General features: G+C 38.6%; 1 protein-coding gene across 2 annotated transcripts; it reads left to right on the top strand.

The window, feature by feature from the left end:
• Nucleotides 1–5,518: 5,518 nt before the first annotated feature.
• Nucleotides 5,519–18,812, top strand: GATM (glycine amidinotransferase). Of its 2 annotated transcripts, none has more exons than XM_052671984.1 (9): nt 5,519–5,652; nt 5,960–6,169; nt 11,492–11,687; nt 12,405–12,595; nt 13,822–13,959; nt 14,321–14,485; nt 15,507–15,570; nt 15,723–15,839; nt 17,774–18,812. In XM_052671984.1, exons 1-9 carry the CDS (start codon nt 5,584–5,586, stop codon nt 17,884–17,886), a joined length of 1,263 nt encoding a protein of 420 aa, XP_052527944.1. In that variant the 5' UTR covers nt 5,519–5,583; the 3' UTR covers nt 17,887–18,812. The 2 variants fall into 2 exon arrangements, with proteins under 2 accessions (XP_052527944.1, XP_052527945.1); XM_052671985.1 differs by lacking the exon at nt 5,519–5,652 and adding an exon at nt 10,912–11,143 and having other exon boundaries at nt 6,064–6,169.
• The last annotated feature ends 186 nt before the right edge of the window (nt 18,813–18,998 follow it).

Below are 18,998 nucleotides of genomic sequence, written 5' to 3'. Positions count from 1 at the left end.
AGAATGAGTGAGAGGAAAAAAAAAAAAAAGCTGTAATTGTTGTCTTAGATGCACAGCAAATTTCTGTTAATAATGTCTGTAATTATTTTTCAAGAAAAAAATGTAAGACAGGCTTCAAATTTTACATACTTGTGTAAATAGGAGGTTGACAAAGACTATTTGAGATTTAAGAGATTTCACATTGAGCCATGAGGTTGAGTTGGCAGCCCTGACAGAAAGTATTGTCACAGTAGTGACCCTGAAATATGTTGGCAGATCGTGTTACTGTATGTGTGGCAATACTGATCTGAATGAAATCAATCCAACCAAGAGATATGCCTTTTGCTGCATGAACCTTCTGCATTCTACAGTAGTCAGCACTGCACTGTCTCTAGAAAGGACAGTGTAAAATGTCATGGATTATGATCACTAAGTCCCTTGCATTCACAGAACTTTCTTCAGCTCTGTCACCTTTCTATAATAGAAACATGGCATCTAAAATTAGAACAGGTATTTATATGTATGTTTGTACTCATGTTTATAAGCACATACAAGTACTTAATCAGAACATGTGTTTTGAAAGCTCTTTTAGGAGAAGAAATTGATTATTAAGTCAGGCATTTCTATAATATGGCATGATCCGAGTTGCCAGTAAGGCAGTCGAAAGGCCTATCTTCCTGAACTCAGATGGATTTGGTGAACAAGGACTATTTTATTTGCTTAAATTTCAAAACTTCGTTTGGACTAACTTTAAGCAAAAAAATTGACTAATGGTTATCTCACTCGAGCTCTGTCATTATTTGCTGTTTAATTGCAACTTGTAGCTCCTTGTTGGCCCCTGTCCTTCACATATGTGTACCTCTGCTAACTGTGCTGTACCATTTTGACTTAGTTTAGTATACTGCAGTACAGTTTAAAAGACATTTTGGCAGAAAGAGATAAGAGGTATGTTTGCATAAATAAAAAAATGCACGAACAGAATCATGCCAGTGAGCAAGAAATCTGACAAGAGTTCGATTTATTACTGCTTACATTTCTTACATAATACATCCACATAATTTATCCATTTTCACGTAGGAGAAAATTTTTTACATTTCTTTTCTTTAAGACAAGGAAATCTCAGTCTTCTAAGAACACAGGTTTTATGACTATGGATTGGGTGTGGTCATATATTTAGAATATATAAGAATAGTTTGAGTAGGAAGGAACTTTGAAAATCATCTAGTTCAAGCCCTTTACCATGGGCGGGGATCTTTCACTAGATCAGGTTGCCCAAAGCCCAGCCAGCCTTGCCTTGAATACCCCCAGGGATGGTGCGTCCACATCTTCTCTGAGCAACCTGTTTCAGTGCCTCACCACCATTATAGCAAAGAAATTCTTCCTTATATCTAGTGTAAATCTAACTTCTTTCAGTTTAAAACCACTACCCCTTGTCCTGTTACTACATCTTTCTTACAAGTGCCCTTTACGTACTTGGAAAGCTGCAGTGAGGTCTCTTCAGAGCTTTCAGCCTATGTCTGATCTTCTTTCTGGCCTCCTCTAGTTCCTGTTCCAAGTTTTCCTGAGGGATGCCACTCACCACTGGTCTCTGCCTGGACACTGAACCATTCACAGCAACTCTCTGCATGCAGCCACCCAGCCAGTTCCTTACCCAGAGGATAGTCCTTCCATCAAATCCATGTCTCCCCAATTTAGAGACAAGGATGTTGCGTGAGACCATATGGATTTGACAATAAAATAAACATGTGGTCAAAAGAGAAATAATAATACATAGATAATATGTAATTTTACTATTTTTCAAGCATCTCTTTCAGATTTCTGAACTTCAGGAATTTTGAAACTTGCTTTCTAAGAAACATATTGGATTCTTCTGTGTTGCTCCTGTTAGCTAACAGATAAGATCTGCAGCACCAACTTCTCATGGGTGAGTTCTGGTGGAATTTATCAAGCAGTATCCTTGAAGAGGCACAAGGAACTGAAGTCTTTCATAATTTCATTGCTGGACAGATACATCTTATGTAAAAATAACTGAATACATATAAATGGTAAGACCAGCTTGGATCAGACATCCTATCGTCCAAGTCATTTTTATGAGTAATATAGCAGAAATACTGGTAAGACAAGCTGTTTTTTAACCAAAAACATCATGTTCCTCAAGTACTTCAGGTATGTTGCTGTACCACGTTACAGTTTTGAACAACAGCAAATGCACTGGAAGGTGGGATGTCAGTTCCTGGACAGATGGAAATTCGCATTTAAACAGTAGTATAGTCTCTTGAGACATTGCTTTCTCTAATATATATATATACGCATTTTAGTGGAAAAAAAGAGACCAGATACTATACTAAAAGATAGCTGAGTTTATACATTGGTCTTCATTAACAGTATTCTTGTTGCCACAGTTAATTTCTCTGTACAATGTCCCCATTGCTTTTTTTTCTAATTATGTTTTTAAACTAGAATTTTACCATTTTATGTTTTTTCTCTCTGATACTATTGAGCCATAATGTTTCTGATTAACTGGATCCACGTTGCTTTAAATGGATGACCTAGTTATCAGAATGATGTGGTTACAAACAAAAGCCTGATAGGTACTTTATGTCATTCAAAAATGATGGATAGAATATTAAAAAATATATAAAAATCAATTTGTCTGTTAATCTGTACAGGTCAGATCTCAGCAATAGTGATGGGAAGCTTCTGTTCCTAGTTCAAGAACAACAGCAACAAAATATTATGGATAAACTCAGACTCCTGTGATGTTCGGAGGTTCTAGTATTTCATTTAGGTAACAAATAATTATGTAAATTTGAGCAGCTTTCTTCTATTTGAATGAATCTAACTAGCTTTACTTGAATAATTATTTGAATAATTGTTTATGTTGTTCTCTAGGACTTACATCACTGTTAAAACTTATATGGGTAGACCAAGCCTTCTTTTACTAGGGGAAGAAGATAAAGAGCTACCCAGCACAAAAAAGTAAGAGGACTGTCATGTTGATGCAAATAGTGAACAGTGAAGAATGACAGATTCAAACATCACAAACCTGAGTTTTATTAATTCCTATTGTGTACTGGGGAAAAAAAAGTGTGCAGAGAAATGTGAGTGATTACTTTAAGGAGACAAGTGAATTTATTTCTTTTTGTCAAATAACACAGACAGTAGTCAAGTCATAAAAGAAGCAATAATGATAACTAATTGCATTTTAGGTGATGGGTGCACAGACAGCATTAGATATTAAGGCTCACCATGAGGGCAAACTGCTGGTCAAATGGCCTGTCCTAAGTGAAGGCTGGAAGGAAAATGCTATGTAGCATGAATAAAGGGTTCAAGGTCAGATGATATATATATACTAGTCAGGAGAAAGAAAGTATTTCTGCTTTGATTGTACTTAAATGAAGGTTGGCTTATGTCCAGGAGGAGCTGCAACTCAGACAGGAAGAAACAGACCTTTGAGATGTGAGAAATAATAGAAAGAATGTTTTTCACTGAAATCATGTGAGCAGAAAAAATGCAGTTCAGCAGGAAAATAAATAAATGGTAGGTTATTCAGCACAAGCCTGCTGTAACGATGGCGGCAACAATTTTAAGGACCCTATAAAATAAATGCTTCCTATATTATCATGTTGACTGACAATATTAAAGGCAGATGGTGGTGGTATGGCAGAAGTTGAACCTTCCCACAAATCTTCTGTTAAATTTTGTTGTGTAATAGATGGCAGCAGAGGGGCAGTCTGACAGAATGGTGTCTGATATAGAAGTGTGTATAAAAGGTGTTGAACTCAATTCTTCCGTGAGAAAAAAATGGTTCCCATTGACATTCATTGATGTATGGTGAGCAATAATGCAGACCAAAGAATGGATGTGAGCGCAGTGAGGTGGTGGATGGTGCATTTCAGCAGTGGTGACAGTAACAGTAGGTCACCTCTGCTGGTGCAGATTTTTATGAGCAGGGCTTGCAGGTTCTTGTTCAGCGGTGGTAGCTCATGGTCATGACTATGTTAAAGAAGAGTGTTTTGTAGCTGAGAATTTGCTCTATCAAACAATGTTATTGTGCTCTTTGTAACTTAAATAGGAGGCATTACATTCAGAATGACCCACGTAAATGGAGTAAGTTGGAAAAGAAATATTGTGCAGAGTCAGAAAAACCACATAAAAACTATGTAAACTGAGTTGAGAAAGAATGATCCAAAGGTCCCAACCTAGCTGATAAGTTGAGAAGGACGGGAAAAGAAGCAAGACCTTTGGATTTAGCATCAAGCCAATCATTAATTCTTTCAGAAGGTCAATGTGAGTAGACTGACCTTAGCAAAATCAACTGAGTAAAATAACAATAACAAGCATTTGAGCATACTTGGAATAAACTTTAAAAAAAAAAATAAAAAAAAAAATTGTCTTCTGAAATGATGAGGAATAAACTTTTTGATACAAGGAAATATTCAATACAAGGAAACATGGTTTGAGACAACTATATTACATATGAGTCCTAACAAAGATGAGCAAGTCATCAAAAATATCTACATTCTAGATATCAGAGCAGCTACAGTAACTAACTTTCGTCCAAGAAGTATGTAAATACATGATGAGAGAGACTGTACTGTCCTACTTCTCCTGTAGTATTTGTGCCAAAAAAGCAAACTGCTGAATGATTAATTACCTGGTAGCATAAAACTTGCTTACTCCTGTATCTATCTTATTCCTGTTAAAAGCTATTGCTGATGTGCTATATTCTAAAATCATAGTTTATGTTTTAATATACATTTGTACTAATGATTGTCTTTTGCCTTCTATATACATGTGGATTGAGTTCATCAGCACTGCTTGTGGTCTTATATATAGAAGTAATGTCGAGTATCATGTCTATTCATGGGCATCCCCACGTCGTAGCACTGAGCAATGAACATGGACTGAGCAGGGTTGAGCAAAGCTGAGAATAGCTCTGCAAGGCAAAAAATGATAGGGTTGGTGAAAAGGTTTTTATCATTTTAAACAAAATCACTTGGGCTAAAATACTTTCTGCTGTATCTTCTTCAAGAAACTTTTTGAAAGAAACAAAAAACCCCACAACTTTTGTAAGGCAACATGAGATGATTGAACAGTGCACTTTTATGTAAAGCTGAGAAAATACAGAACCATGTGAATTAGGCTAATCATTACTGTTTATTTTCTATTACAGGATGTAAGTGGCGCTAGTAGCAAGAAAGTTTCTCACTGTAGACCATAGACCACAGTTCTGCTGAAACAGGTATGTTTGAAGGTAATGTCTGTTAATATTATCGGGAGATTGCAGGGTCTCCTAGGAGCCAACAATGGTGGGTCTCCACTTTAGGATGACTTTTCAGCATAGCATAACGTGCATTTGAGGAAGCCAGAATTTGCAGTTGTCCGGGACTTCATGGAAATACGCCCTCAATAACTAAACAGCCATAAGGAGACCCTTGTACGGACAAGCAGCCCCGCTCTGCTCTGGGAATCGCCTCACGCGGACAGCCCGCACCCAAAAGGGGGAAAATGGCCGCGCCTCTCAGCGCTGGGCGGGCGGGGCGTGGCCGGCCGCTATAAGGGCGCGGGCCGAGGGGCGCGGGGCTGCCGCCATCCGCAGAGATGTTGCGCGTGCGGTGTTTGCGCGGGGGGAGCCGGGGAGCCGAAGCGGCGCATTTCATCGGCTCGAGGGTTGGTGCTGGGCGGGAAAGTCGGGGCTGAGCGGGCGTGGGGCGGAGACCCCCGGTTCGGCGGCGCCGGGCTCGGTGACGCCATTCACCGCTGTCAGCGCTGTTTGCCTTAGTGCGCTTTAAAAGGCACGTTGTTCTTTAAGCACTGAGCACGCCGTGAATGAGAGCGCTTCTAATAAACTGTGTTGCTGCCGATGCTCCAAACGACGCTCGTCGCTTTAGGATTGCAGCGTGAGGCGCTCAGCGCGGACTGAGCTGTTGCATGCTGCCTTCTGTGAGGAAAACGTGATCTTTGTTTCTGTTTTAAGCTCGGAAGGGCCTTCACGGGATGGGTGCAGCGATCTCTACAGAGCACCCAAGCGGCTGCGGCGTCCCAGAACCGCAGTGCTGCTGAGGACAAAGCCCACAGCCCCAAGGAGTGCCCCGTCTGTTCCTACAACGAGTGGGACCCCCTGGAAGAGGTCATTGTGGGAAGAGCTGAAAACGCCCGTGTTCCTCCTTTTTCTGTGGAGGTCAAGGTAAAAAGGGGTAAAAGCAACTTTTAGTGGGAAGTAATGCAGATTCAATACGTACAGCTCAAGTTTTGCACTGCGCAAGGTGTGGTTTTTGCTTAGGAGAATTCCCCTCTCAAGGTGTGGTTTACATCCATGGCATCTTGCAGCATCACCATGTTGTTGGTGAGAGGTATGGTTCTTATTCCCACTGCTAAGTCACAACTTGCAGCATTTGAGATAAACCTACATCAGCCCTGTCACCTCATTAGCGAGCAGGGGCTTGGAACTATTTGGAGTTACTGCTTGAGGAGGGAGAGTGTCATTTTCTACAGAGAAAGACAGCTGCAGGCAGGCAGGACTGTTCTCTTCAAATAGCTCTTGCTGGAACTCCCATGTTTCCTATAGAAGTGTACTCTTACCTTTTCTTCAGATTCTTTTGTCACGTATGAAACTATAGCAACAATTAAATCCATGTTTCTTTGTTCTCTAAATGTTGCATTTCTGCCTTGCTTTGCTTCTTATGAACATTTAAGTAAAGCTTTACTCGGAACATTAGAATTTACATGGTTTTAAACAAAGCAGAAGCTCTCATTCTCTATCTTACAAGGAGTGATCAAATGCTGGGCTTGCTGCAGATTCTTACTGTGAACTTTACCTGGACTTTAAAGGTGCTGAATGTGTGGTTTTACTTGCATTCCTGGACATAATCAGGATGTACAGTAGTGCACGGCTGTCCCAGTAAAATGGCACAATGCATCTGCTGCCTTAGTAAAATGTTAAGGAAGTCTTTACAGAATTGGCCAAAAAGCTCAGTGTAAAAAGGGAAGCAGGAACGCATTGACTCTAACGCTCAGCTCCATGCTCCCCGCCAGGACCCACACCTTTTTGGCAAAGAAGAGGTTATACTAAAAAGATATTTGAAGTCCTGGAAATGGTAATTTAGAGGAAGTGCTGGATGTACTAACAAAAAAGATTTCTTGTCCTCCAGCCCCTTTTACCTTAGTAAATTATCATTTAAAACTTGAGTGATGATACTGGGCAGAGGTGTCTGCAGGAGTATGAATGAATTACTGCAGCTTGGTGGTTCTGATTGCCAGTTAGAGGAATACTCCTCTGACGTACGCTGGGATATTTGAGAAGATATCTTGGCCCCAGTGAGCTCAATGAAAATTTGCTACTGACTTCTTTATGGCTTCTATTTACACCTTGAAAGCTGAAGCTTGCTTACCAATCTCCAGAATCCTATTTCAGACAACGCAGAGAAATTCTAGCAGTCTCAGAAAAAGAAGCTAATGAGGGTTGGCTTTTTTAATGTAAAATGTATGTATGTACATTTATATACTTATATATAAAATACCATAGTGTTTGGACAGAAAACATATGCAAAAAAACCCAAACCCCTAGTGTCTCTCTTTGTTATGTGGTAGCATCGCATTTGGGTGAAACTCTGTTCTCAAGTAGTGCTCAAGGGCTTTAATGTCAGAAAAAGTACACTTTCAAGTGTCTGCCTTGCAGAAATGTCATAGTTAGTGGGGTTTTAATGAACGCAGAACTTTCTGTTATGTGCACTATAAAAAGATAAGTGAGGAATGCCAGAGTATACAATTAACTCTGAAATTTGAAGGCTTACTATGGGAGGTTAAAGAAAGCTTTACTTTTAGCTGTCCGTTATTTAAAATGTCTAATCTGAGGAATATGTTGGCCACAACAGGTGTTAGTGATAGAGTGTGCTTGCAGAAATGTGTTTTCTTCTAATTTTCTCTGTTTTCTATTCTTAATTGTGCTGTAAAAGCTGACATAGTAATTCCACCTTGGGGGCATAGTTGAGTAATCCCACTTTGCCAGTAGTGAAAGATATGAATAGATTCAGATGTTCAAATCTTGGCCACCCCCCTGAATGGTAAGGGAGGTCTATGCATGTTGCTACAGTGTAACACAACAGCCAGGAACAGCAGGTAAGTAAGAATCTCTTTCTCTACAACTTTCCTGTAAGTGGCAGTTCCTAGGGTTTACACACATCACATGCCTTCTGCCAAGTATGCGGATGAGGTTTTAAAAAGTAACATTAAAAACAGGCAGTTTAAAAAAGGAGAACTAAGGTATTGTACCTGAAATACTTCAAAAAGCACATCTCAAATTATAAAACGCTTTTGATAAATCTTTTCTGTGGGGGTTCCTCTAAGTTGTGGGTTAAAATTGTATACATGTTTGCAAAATATAAGGGAGTATGGCTGCGTTCAGCTCACCTGTGTATATCAAAAGTACAAGAAGTCTTTTTGCTGTGATGTAGAAATGAAGTGCTTGGCATAAAGAGGAGGAATGAATGAATTTCACAGTTAATTTGTCATTCTTTTGGGAGCTTGAAATGGGAGTATGTAGGTTATGTAGAGGTAAGTACTCTATTGGAAAGCTATGGGAAATCCATACCATAACCAGAAAGCTAACCATTACATTAATTAGGAAGATGCCCTTGTTTGAATTAGCACATTCATCTGAAGTCTTGTGATTCACTTGTGTTCTTCTGAAGCAGTTGATATTAAGTCAAATAGTTGAGCTTTGTGACTTTGTCCTTTGCAATATTTTTTCAGTTTTGTGAATAATGCATTTTTTATGAAGAGTTTTCTCTCATATAAGAGTTGGGTCATAATATCTTGAGTGAAAGCTTACCTTGAGGTAGGTCTACATATCCTTGGTAATATTGTTTTCCCACTATAAATGTTTAAAATATATATCAACTATAGGAAGTGATTCTGCTGTTTGTTAAATATCACCCTTTTCTCACAGCACTCTTAAATTTCTTTCTGAAAATAAATTTGTGGTGTTATTGTTTTTTTCCCTTCAAAGGCTACTGCAGTTTCTTTGATACTTTCAGGCTTTAGCTCATAATGTGCACTGAGGAGTTTATTTAAGGCTCTTTCCTGTATGCAGTGTTTTTTGAGCAGACTGAAATAAGTTGCAAGTATATGATCCGAGGGGCCTGAAGTCTTAGCCCTGAGTTAATACAAAAGAGACATCTCAGTTGTATAGTTTTTTTCCTCAGCTATTAAGAAAGTATAGGATAAGAGGAGTGTTTTTGCTGTGTTATTTCATCTTAAAATCTTCATTTTAAGATTACACCATTGCATTAGTGTTCCTCAGGTGTCATTTTACAGGTTTGAAAAAGAGGAGTAGTAGTAAAGGAGAGCTGTACCTCTAAGGAATTAAGGAGATTGAAATATATCATGGGTGGTTCTGAAAACAGCTAGCTTTACTCCTCAGGACAAACTTATCTCCTTAGCAGAATGGGATTCCATAGGAGTGCTAGGCCGTTCATATGATCTGCATGTGGTGTCTGCACAGCTGGCAGCCCTGAGGTGATCAAATTACCAGAGACCTCTGTGGGGGTTGGGAGGGAAGGAATAAAATCCCCCAAAAGGATGAGAAGAAGCTCCAGTGGTGGAGGAGCAGGATGGCCATACTGAGGCTTTTGCCTCACACAAGTGAGGCAAACTTCTTTACATACAAATGTTAAGAATATCTACAAGATTGACCTTTTCTTTTTTCTTTCTTATCTCTGTATTTTAAGGGCAATTTCCCAGAAATAGTAGAGAGTGCATAGCTTGGATTATTAGAAATACCTTCAGATGAATTGCCATATGAGCAATACTCAGGGTTGGGGGTTCATCACTGCCTTGTCTCTGCCCAGAATGCTGCTTTTGGGAAGGCAGTTGGGACTGCAGTGACAGGAGAGGCCTTGTGTTACAGAGGGCAGGTTCTCCTGTGTCCCATTGCTGTCCCTCGCTCTGGCTGACTGAACAGAACTGGTAGAGGGAAGTCCTGGCTCTTGTGTTTACTACTTCTGATCCCTTCTGTTGTCATTCCAAAAGGGCTCTGTTCACACTTGCTCCTGTGTCTGAGTGTTAGCAGAGACCTGTCTGAGCTGCTGCTTTCGCAGCTCATAAATCCAAATGAAGTGCTTCCAAAGATAGGCTGCTGAAACAGCTTAATGTTTTAAAATTTGCTTTAAAAACCTCTGTTTTCTCCTTAACCCTGAATGCAGGGGCATACTTTTGAATTAGTTTTTAGATAGAGAAAACAATCAGAGGATTTAAAGAGCAGAGGATTGCCTGTAAGTGTCGTACTTGGATTAATCCACCCAACAGATGAATGTGTCACTTGCATTCTGTAGACTGCTGCTTTACCTGAAGCATGGCTGCTTCTGGCCTACAGGGCACGTTGTCACTTGCTGCTTTAGAATTCTGGTGCCACTGCTATGACAGTAGGCAGGGTGAGGTTGTAAGAAGGTGACTGCAGGCATGTGTACTTGTGCTAGCTTTGTTAGATGTCATGTCTGAAGGCCTTCCTTTCTGTGGTGTTTGTACAGGTCTGGTGTAATGAGGCCCAAATCTTTCATGGCCACATGGCAGCTCTACCTAGTAAAATGTAACTGAAGTGTAAATAGAAGATGTTTATGCAGTCTGTTGTGATTTTCATCTGCAATTTGCTAATATTGAGACTTTGTGTAGGGCTGTGACTGGAGAGGGGAGAAGACTGGTAAAGAAGCAATTTACTATGTTATTTGTGATAGTATTTCCATCAGTAGAAACAAGGAACATGAGCTACTGATCCATCCATAACCAAAAATATGAGGAAATATAATACCCTGAAAATCCCATCTCAAAGCCAAAGCACTACATTTGCAAATGGGAATGAAATATATACTTCTCTCCTTTCCAGAACTGACTTATCTTTTTTTTTTCTTCTTTTTTTCTGCTGTTCATCAAAAGACACTTCATTTGGGCACCATGCCACATGTACTGTCTGTCAGCAGTGCTAAAACTGTCTGCTAGTCGAGTGAGTCTTCTCAGCATGTACAGCTGTAACTTAACTCTGTTACACTGTGTGGAAGTATTTGTGAAGACATCAGCCATTCACAACTAGCCTAACACCTGCACTTATACATATCTAGTAACTGGATACATGCACATCATAAAGAATCTGAGCAAAACCTTGCCAGTGGTAAGTATTAATAGCAGAAGTAAGCACAAAAATGCAGTAGTGTGCTACTAGGACAAGAAGGAATAATAGGCAGCATTAACTGAAGTCTTGAGGCTTCTCCCTTCCTTTCCCTGCACCACCCCAGCCATATTCTAAAAGGATCAGCAGGACAGTAACAACTCTCACCAACTCCTCAAATCATTGCTGGACTTGAACTTACGATGCACTGGGATGTGATGGTGGTAACTTTATACAAAGCAGTGTGGAATTGGTGAAACTCTAAATGTGAAGATTTGTATATTGTGTATCTGTTCCACTTTTACAAAAATAACTGCTGCTTATTCTTTGTCACTTGTCCTTTTGCTTTAGGCCAATACATATGAAAAGTATTGGGGATTCTATCAGAAATTTGGAGGTGAAAGCTTCCCCGAAGACCATGTGAAAAAAGCTATTGCTGAAATTGAAGAGATGTGCAATATTTTGAAAAAAGAAGGTGTAATTGTCAAGAGGCCTGATCCAATTGACTGGTCTGTGAAGTATAAAACTCCTGATTTTGAATCTACGGGTAAATGTTATTCCTTTGTAAACGGCATTACAGTCTGTTCAGCTCTTTTCTGAGGCACTTTGGATGCCATCTAGTCTTATTCCCTGTTCCAAGCAGGAGTATGAACCAGTGCTAGTTCGGGTCGTAGTGCCTGGGTGTAGCCATGACTTAGAAAATCTTTATGGTTGGAGTTATGATATCTGGATTGCTGACATGTCACAGTGCTGCACTGCGTAACTACAAAGCAGTTGATCTTTTTGTTTCTTTTGTTTGTTTGTTTATTTACAACCTCTTTTGGGGCTAGTTCTGCACTGCATCAAATTCCTATTCTGTGCTGTCACTGTTAAAAAGGATGTAATATAAAGAAATGTGGTCAACTTGGATAACCAGCTACCTCATTTTATTGATCTGAGTCATCCTTAGACACTTGTCTGTTTAATTTCCATTAACCGGTTTGGGAAGTGGGGACTTATAGATTGCAGGTGACTCCCTGCTAGCTGTAAACTTGTTATGAGCAAAGCATTGTGAGGGTTTGAAGCAAGTCTTCTGATCACGTAGAAAAACTGAGGGATGTCAGTAAGGTCCTCTTTATGGTCTGGTTTTCTGACTTTTGTGAAGATGCTATTTGCAAGTCTTTCAGAGAGCAGTAATGGTAAAAATCAGTGTGAAAAGTAAATAGCCTGAAAGAAATGAGGAAAGCATATTTGTCTCATCAATGAGTGGAATTTTTTCTTTTAGGTATGTATGCTGCCATGCCCAGAGACATCCTGCTGGTGGTAGGAAATGAAATCATTGAGGCGCCTATGGCTTGGCGTGCTCGTTTCTTTGAGTACAGAGCATATAGGCGAATAATTAAAGATTACTTCAACAATGGTGCTAAATGGACAACTGCTCCCAAACCCACTATGGCAGATGAGCTCTATGATCAGGTATTATTCTCATTTTGCTTCAGAACTTCTGTCAGTTTCAACATCTGTTCCACAAAATTGGGAGGGGGGTGGGGGAAATAGGGAACTTCTCCATGTATGCAGATATTTTATGGTCTTTCCATGTGAAATTGAGTTTATGCCTGCGTAATAAGAAGCAGGAAGCTGTGCCAGTTGAATTCAGGTCTGCTTTGAGTTGTTTTGATTGCTGACTGAAGCGCAGTATTGCTGGAAGGACATCACAAAGATGTCTTTAAAGAATTAAGATTCTCTGAGGATGTCCATATTTTCAGAGTGTATCAGGAAAGTCAGACTGCACATTTTTCACCAAAAAGACCTCATAATTCTTGTTTTGCATGAAGTTTTGGAAGTTAAATGAAGAAATAGTGGAGGATTTAAACTGATTATTTATCTTCTAAATATTTAAGTGAGTTTTTACTGCTTTTTTTCCTCTGTAATGGTTTACTTTGACTCAGGCAATTTTGGTAGTTTTCTATAGGACCCCAAACACTTCAGGATCTTGACAAAAGCGCTACAATAAATGAAGTAAAATTGCTTGTGGAACGATTAAAACATTTTGGGTGCATTGACGCTTCCCAGTGATGCAAAGTAGCCTTTGTTAAATGAGATTACTTTAGAAGAGTTGTTCAATATTAGGAAACATCCAAGCAGTAAATTGCATGCTTACTTATCTAGTAGCTTTTTAAATGCTATTTTCTACCTAATTTGTTTTTAATTCCATTGTATGATTCTAAAATATATTTAACTTTCTGGAGATCTACCTTCTAAGTTGAAGTACTGCTCCCCTCTAAAGCATGGAAAAAGTACAAAGTCCACCTCTGTTAGGAAATAGCTGCATACCAGTATCTCTGTCGCTGTGCAATGATTTGTTGGACTGATAGTTAAACTCAACTAGTAATGAATACTTTGAATCCAGAAGCCAGTGTACTGCAGAAACAGTGGCTCGAAGGAGCTATTAACTTCTTAGTATAACTGATCTATCATCACCTATTCTTGAATGTGCTTGAAACCTCTTATTTAAACTTCCATAATTTAGCTTTTTTTTTTTCTTCTCATTTAGAAGCAAGAAAACTAAACCAGCTTCAAGGAACGTGCTAGTACTGATCTAAATGGACTCTCTTCATTTCAAAATACTCTCAAGTGTTAAAGAGATCAAAAGCTTTCTCCTACCAACATGAGCCTAAAGTTGTTCTCTTTTTTACAACCAGGATTATCCTATCCGCTCTGTTGAAGACAGACATAAACTGGCTGCTCAGGGAAAATTTGTAACTACTGAATTTGAGCCATGCTTTGATGCTGCTGATTTCATTAGAGCTGGAAGAGATATCTTTGTTCAAAGGAGTCAGGTAAACAAAGGTTTCTTCCAGCAGTTCTGTTACTGTCTATATTGTATACTGCATTTATATTTCTATATTCTTTAAATTCCCAAAATTTAAAATAGTATTTTTGACAAAATAAGTCATATAAAGTATTACAAAATTATTAAAATTTTTTATTAATTTTATTAAAAATATTTTAATGAAATATTAAAATAGTAGTTTTGACAAAATAAGTTATTTCATAGAGTGCCTCTTAGCTGTTACGAGTTAGCTAGAGGCACAGATTTATAATGTTTTGGTGTTAAATATTTATTTAAATAAAACCTTCTAAAAGCCATGTTTGGATGCTGTTTGTGTTCTAGCTAGTGAAACTTAGATCTGTTTTTAGGTTACAAATTACATGGGCATTGAATGGATGAGGAGACACCTTGCACCTGACTACCGAGTGCATGTAATATCCTTTAAGGATCCCAACCCTATGCACATTGATGCCACGTTTAACATCATTGGACCTGGTCTTGTGTTGTCCAACCCAGACCGTCCGTGCCATCAGGTAAGATTATAGCAAAAGAGAAAGTATCAAGTGTTCAATATCTAAAACTCAGTCAGATGGATTAGGGCTCTGCTGGACAATTGTCAACCCACAAGTTGTGTACACTTGAATAACATTGAATTATTCAATTTAAAGAGCAAGAGAGTTAAGAAAAGTATCCCTCAGTTTTCTGCTGCTGCTCATTGCTTTCCTATTGTGGGACTACATGATTTAAATATGATGGAAGTGATCTATTTTATAACAGTGTAGGGTCGAAGCAAGTATACAGGATATACTACTACTGTAATGCTTTGATAACTTAAATATAGTAATTGTATCCAAGGAGATATTGAGGCGTTTCTGCTGTTCCAATGAGGAATTCCTTCCTTCCTCTCGCCCCGCCCCCCCCCCCCCCCCCCCTTTTTTTTTTTTTCTTTTTTTGTTCCAATTCCTACTTGGGAAGCCTCTCCATCGTTTACCGAGTTGCTCACTCAGTTTTCGGAATCAGAGCTCCCTCTCGTGGTTACACATATACCCACATATAACATACGTGGTTACATAAAGAGCTATTTATTCCAACACTTCAGGCAGTGAGGTTGAAAAGTCAATTCTGTTTTAGCCAAATAAAAAGAGGATAATTTTACTAATTTTTTTAATTCTTAGACAAGCATATTATTCCATACAATGCCTGTATTTATTTTCTTTTGTTAAATAAGATGCATACTAAGTTTCTTAGGAAGCATGATGCAGAAGTAATTTCAAGTGATATTTTTGCTGATTCTGTCTCTGTTATTGGCACTCTAACTCATATCAGTGATTCCTGTAGTCATGTGAGAAGTAACAAACACAATACTAATACAATACTCTTACAAGTATCATTTTAACTTGACAGGCTCTGAACTGCATATATCACCTTTGTCTGTAACATGACTTTGTATATCTAGATTGTATTAAGAAAAGCACTAGAAAATGAGAAGAAGCGGAGGACATAATGTGATATTTTAAGATGCCTGTTTAGAATCTAACTAGGTTTGTCTTTCAGATTGAGCTCTTCAAGAAATCAGGCTGGACAGTGATTCATCCACCAGTGCCACTCATCCCAGATGGTATATTCAGAGTTTCTTTTTTTTTTTCTTTTTTTCTTTTTTTTTTTTTTTTTTTTTTTTTTAAGAATTCCAAGAGTATTCTCTTGGATTAAGAGTGTTTCTGTGGAACAAAAACTACAGTTACTGTAAAAGGTTCATTCTCTTGTGTTTAGATCACCCACTGTGGATGTCTTCCAAATGGCTTTCCATGAATGTCCTAATGCTGGATGAGAAACGTGTGATGGTCGATGCCAATGAGACTTCAATTCAGAAGATGTTTGAAAATTTGGGTATGTCTTAATTTCTTCTAATTATTCTAACATACGCTTAAAGTGAAATGATCTTGAGATCAACTGTGTGCATCAGGATGAATGGAGGCCTTACTTGTAGTAGTCAAAGCAGCCAGCACTGGAGAAAGTATTCAAACAATTGGATTAATGAATAAGAGTCATTTAGGGATTTATCTCCTGAATACTTAAGTTATAAGAATGTGAGCTTCTTACACCTTGTGTCTCCTATGGCTTGCAGCAAAGGAAGGTATGAATACTAATTAAAAGTATGAGTAGAATGCTTTTGAATTAGCTTTTTTAATATAAAACTGTCTGTTTGATTTGGAAGTCAAATTTTGTGCTGGAGAGATTGCTTGCACACGTTGCTGAGTGAAGCAGGCAAAATACTTCAGATTTCTCTTTTAGTTCCAAACTCTTTGTACTTCAAACTTCGTCTGTGTAAACCAGGTGCTTCTGCTCACTTAATGGAGACTCTCACTCCTGTGAGATGCAACCTCATTACAGGGAAAAATATGATATGCAGTGGCAAAAGAACTGTAATTGAATATAAAATCTGAGTCTTATCTTAGCTCCTTGAAAAGACAAACTTAATTTGTTGAAGTCATGCAGTTAATCCAATTGTTCCCATCACATCTGGAGGGAAAGATATAGGTAGCTCTACTTACAGCTCATAGACTGTCCTCCTTCTGAGCAACTGCTTCTGCTCAAGACCAGCTGACACTTGCTGCCTGTTAAGCTCACGGTGATGCAAGTGTTAATGGGTAAGAATGACAGATGGTTAGATATGAAAAATCAGGGAGAGTGAGCAATCATGATATTGGAGAGTGAGAGATGATAATTCTCAGTAGCAGAAGACTCCTTTAAAGGGAGAGAATGAACTAAAGGGGAAAGACAGATTGAACCTAGAAGGAAGGCTGGTGTGGTCATGGATGAGTGCACTTCATCGAATCTTCCCTTGAATCTGAGAGAGCTCACAGGGGTGAACCATGCAATCTAATGCTTTTTTCTGCTCTAAAAAAAAAAGCTATACAGCATTAGTGAGTAACTCTTGATTTGCACTCTTAATTCTCTGTATGAGCAAGGAGCAGATGTATAAATGCTTTAATGCACTTAGAAAATGAGGCTATTAACACCAGTTGTCACCACATCCTTTACACTTGAACTTTACTCCACGTGTGCTGTATGTAAAATCCTGTAGTCAGCAAATTCATAGGACTGAGATCAGTCCGCTGGGAATTAAAATATTCCTAACCAAGATGGTGGATTCTGCTGAGCTGCTTTTGAGTTCGCAAAAATACCAAGAAGCAAAAAGACAAACTTCAAACCACAAAAGTCCTTCTGATCCAAGTCCACCTGTGAGGACTTTGTCTAAGCTGTGCCACAGCTGAAAAAAATCAGATCTGAAAAGAAGAGGGAGGAAACTTACCTTAACTGAGGTTTTAACTGCAACGGCCTCTTTTTTCCCTCTCAGAGGAAGGAGGGACTTGGAGATCTGCGCTTTGAATTCTACTTTTCTTGAAAGGCACTTGAAAGAGCACCTTCAGTGTCTGAACCATAAATGCTAACAGAAATGTATGTAAATGTGCTCTGGTCACACATCATAGCAGCATTTCAGCAAATTCTTCATATACTGAAAAAGAGATTTCTTTTTTTTCTTTTTATGACTGACATGTCATAACGCAACAAATACCAGCTGTGCTCTGGGTACTGTATATTCCCAAGGGCATGGCTGGAATTAATGAATTGACTATGTTCCTAGCTTGTTCTCTGCCTAGAATTTGGGGAAAGAAATTCTTAACAAATGAGTAGGAAATACTTTCTGTACTTGCATCCAGCCATATGATCTGATAAAGCATTAATTAATATCCCGATCAAAGCTTACCACATGAATTTGAGGTTTTCATTTAAAAGTATGCAATGTATGTTTCTTGCAGGCATTTCTACAATTAAAGTGAATATTCGCCATGCCAACTCACTGGGAGGTGGTTTCCATTGCTGGACATGTGACATCCGCCGCCGTGGTACCCTGCAGTCTTACTTTGACTAGTCACGAGCCAGCTAGGCAGCAATGGTTTAGCTTCAAAAATAAGCATAGGGAATGAGCTCATGCAACCTTGTTAACAAAATTGAAATTAATTTGTTCTAGTGCTTTAGCAGTGGTGTCCTTACAGTGGTCTAGGGAGTGATTTGTTCTTAAGTGCTCTTCACTTTAAGCAGCATAATTGAAACAACTTCCATCAGCAATGCAGACTTTCTGGCTGGCTTTTTGAAAGACATCCTTTACCTGTGAAGCCTTTTCACGTTGGCTTTGAATGTAAAGACTTGACAAGACAGCTAAAGGCTCTTGCTAGATGAGCTTGGTCACTAACACTGGACATCTACCTCTGTCTACTGCTCTATGAAATAGGCAGCTTGAAATGTTAAGCTTGAATTAACATTTCTTATTCCTTTTTAATCAGTTTATTATTCTAATACGTTAGTTTTTAATGCAGTTAAAACAGGTGCATCTGTACAGATTTCTTATAGATCTGAGTAATTTCAAAATTCTTTTCTTGTTGGACCATACAGAGAATTTCTGGTATGATCTAACTTTAAAACATTATTTTTATTTACTTGTGATGTCCTTCTGCATTTTCTTCTAACACATTTGTCATGCATCTGAACACGTTTTTATATTACCTTTTGTATTGCTGAAATAGGTTCTTTTATTTAACTTTTTAAAGTATATAAATGATAGCTAGTAGTCTTCATCTACGGGTTTTACTGTGAATTGTTTACATAACTTAAAAACAAACAAACAAAAAAAACTCACAAAAAACTGAAAGTAAAAAGAAAACAGACAAAAAAACATAACATGTCTCCCAGCTCAAACCTCCAACACTCTAACAACCTCCCTCAACAGTAGCAGGTACAGAAATTTGAGTCTTGATTACTGAATATGTACTTTTTATGCTAATAAACGTTTTTGCCTTCTCTGTGTTTCCCTTTTTCTTCTGGAAAGGAGTAAGCATAAAACATCTGGAGGGCTAGGTGCTTGTAAAATGCCGCGTACAGATGGAAATATGAAATACACATGGATTTTTCTGTGAAACATGTAACATCTTGTGCATATTTCTAACGTGGGATATCCTTGTCCTGTATTACCATGCAGTGTTGTTG

The sequence above is a fragment of the Tympanuchus pallidicinctus genome, unplaced genomic scaffold (genome assembly GCF_026119805.1).
Source record: "Tympanuchus pallidicinctus isolate F22 unplaced genomic scaffold, pur_lepc_1.0 scaffold12, whole genome shotgun sequence".
Taxonomy (NCBI): domain Eukaryota; kingdom Metazoa; phylum Chordata; class Aves; order Galliformes; family Phasianidae; genus Tympanuchus; species Tympanuchus pallidicinctus.
The sequence above is the reverse complement of the archived record's forward strand: the minus strand, read 5'-3'. Positions and strand labels throughout refer to the sequence as shown.

Bases quoted from the DNA above. Each gene is read 5' to 3' on its own strand.
- GATM (XM_052671984.1), top strand. From the start codon at position 5,584: ATGTTGCGCGTGCGGTGTTTGCGCGGGGGGAGCCGGGGAGCCGAAGCG. The intron at 13,960-14,320 runs GTAAACAAAGGT...ATCTGTTTTTAG, and splicing joins TCTTTGTTCAAAGGAGTCAG to GTTACAAATTACATGGGCAT. The intron at 15,571-15,722 runs GTATATTCAGAG...TCTTGTGTTTAG, and splicing joins AGTGCCACTCATCCCAGATG to ATCACCCACTGTGGATGTCT.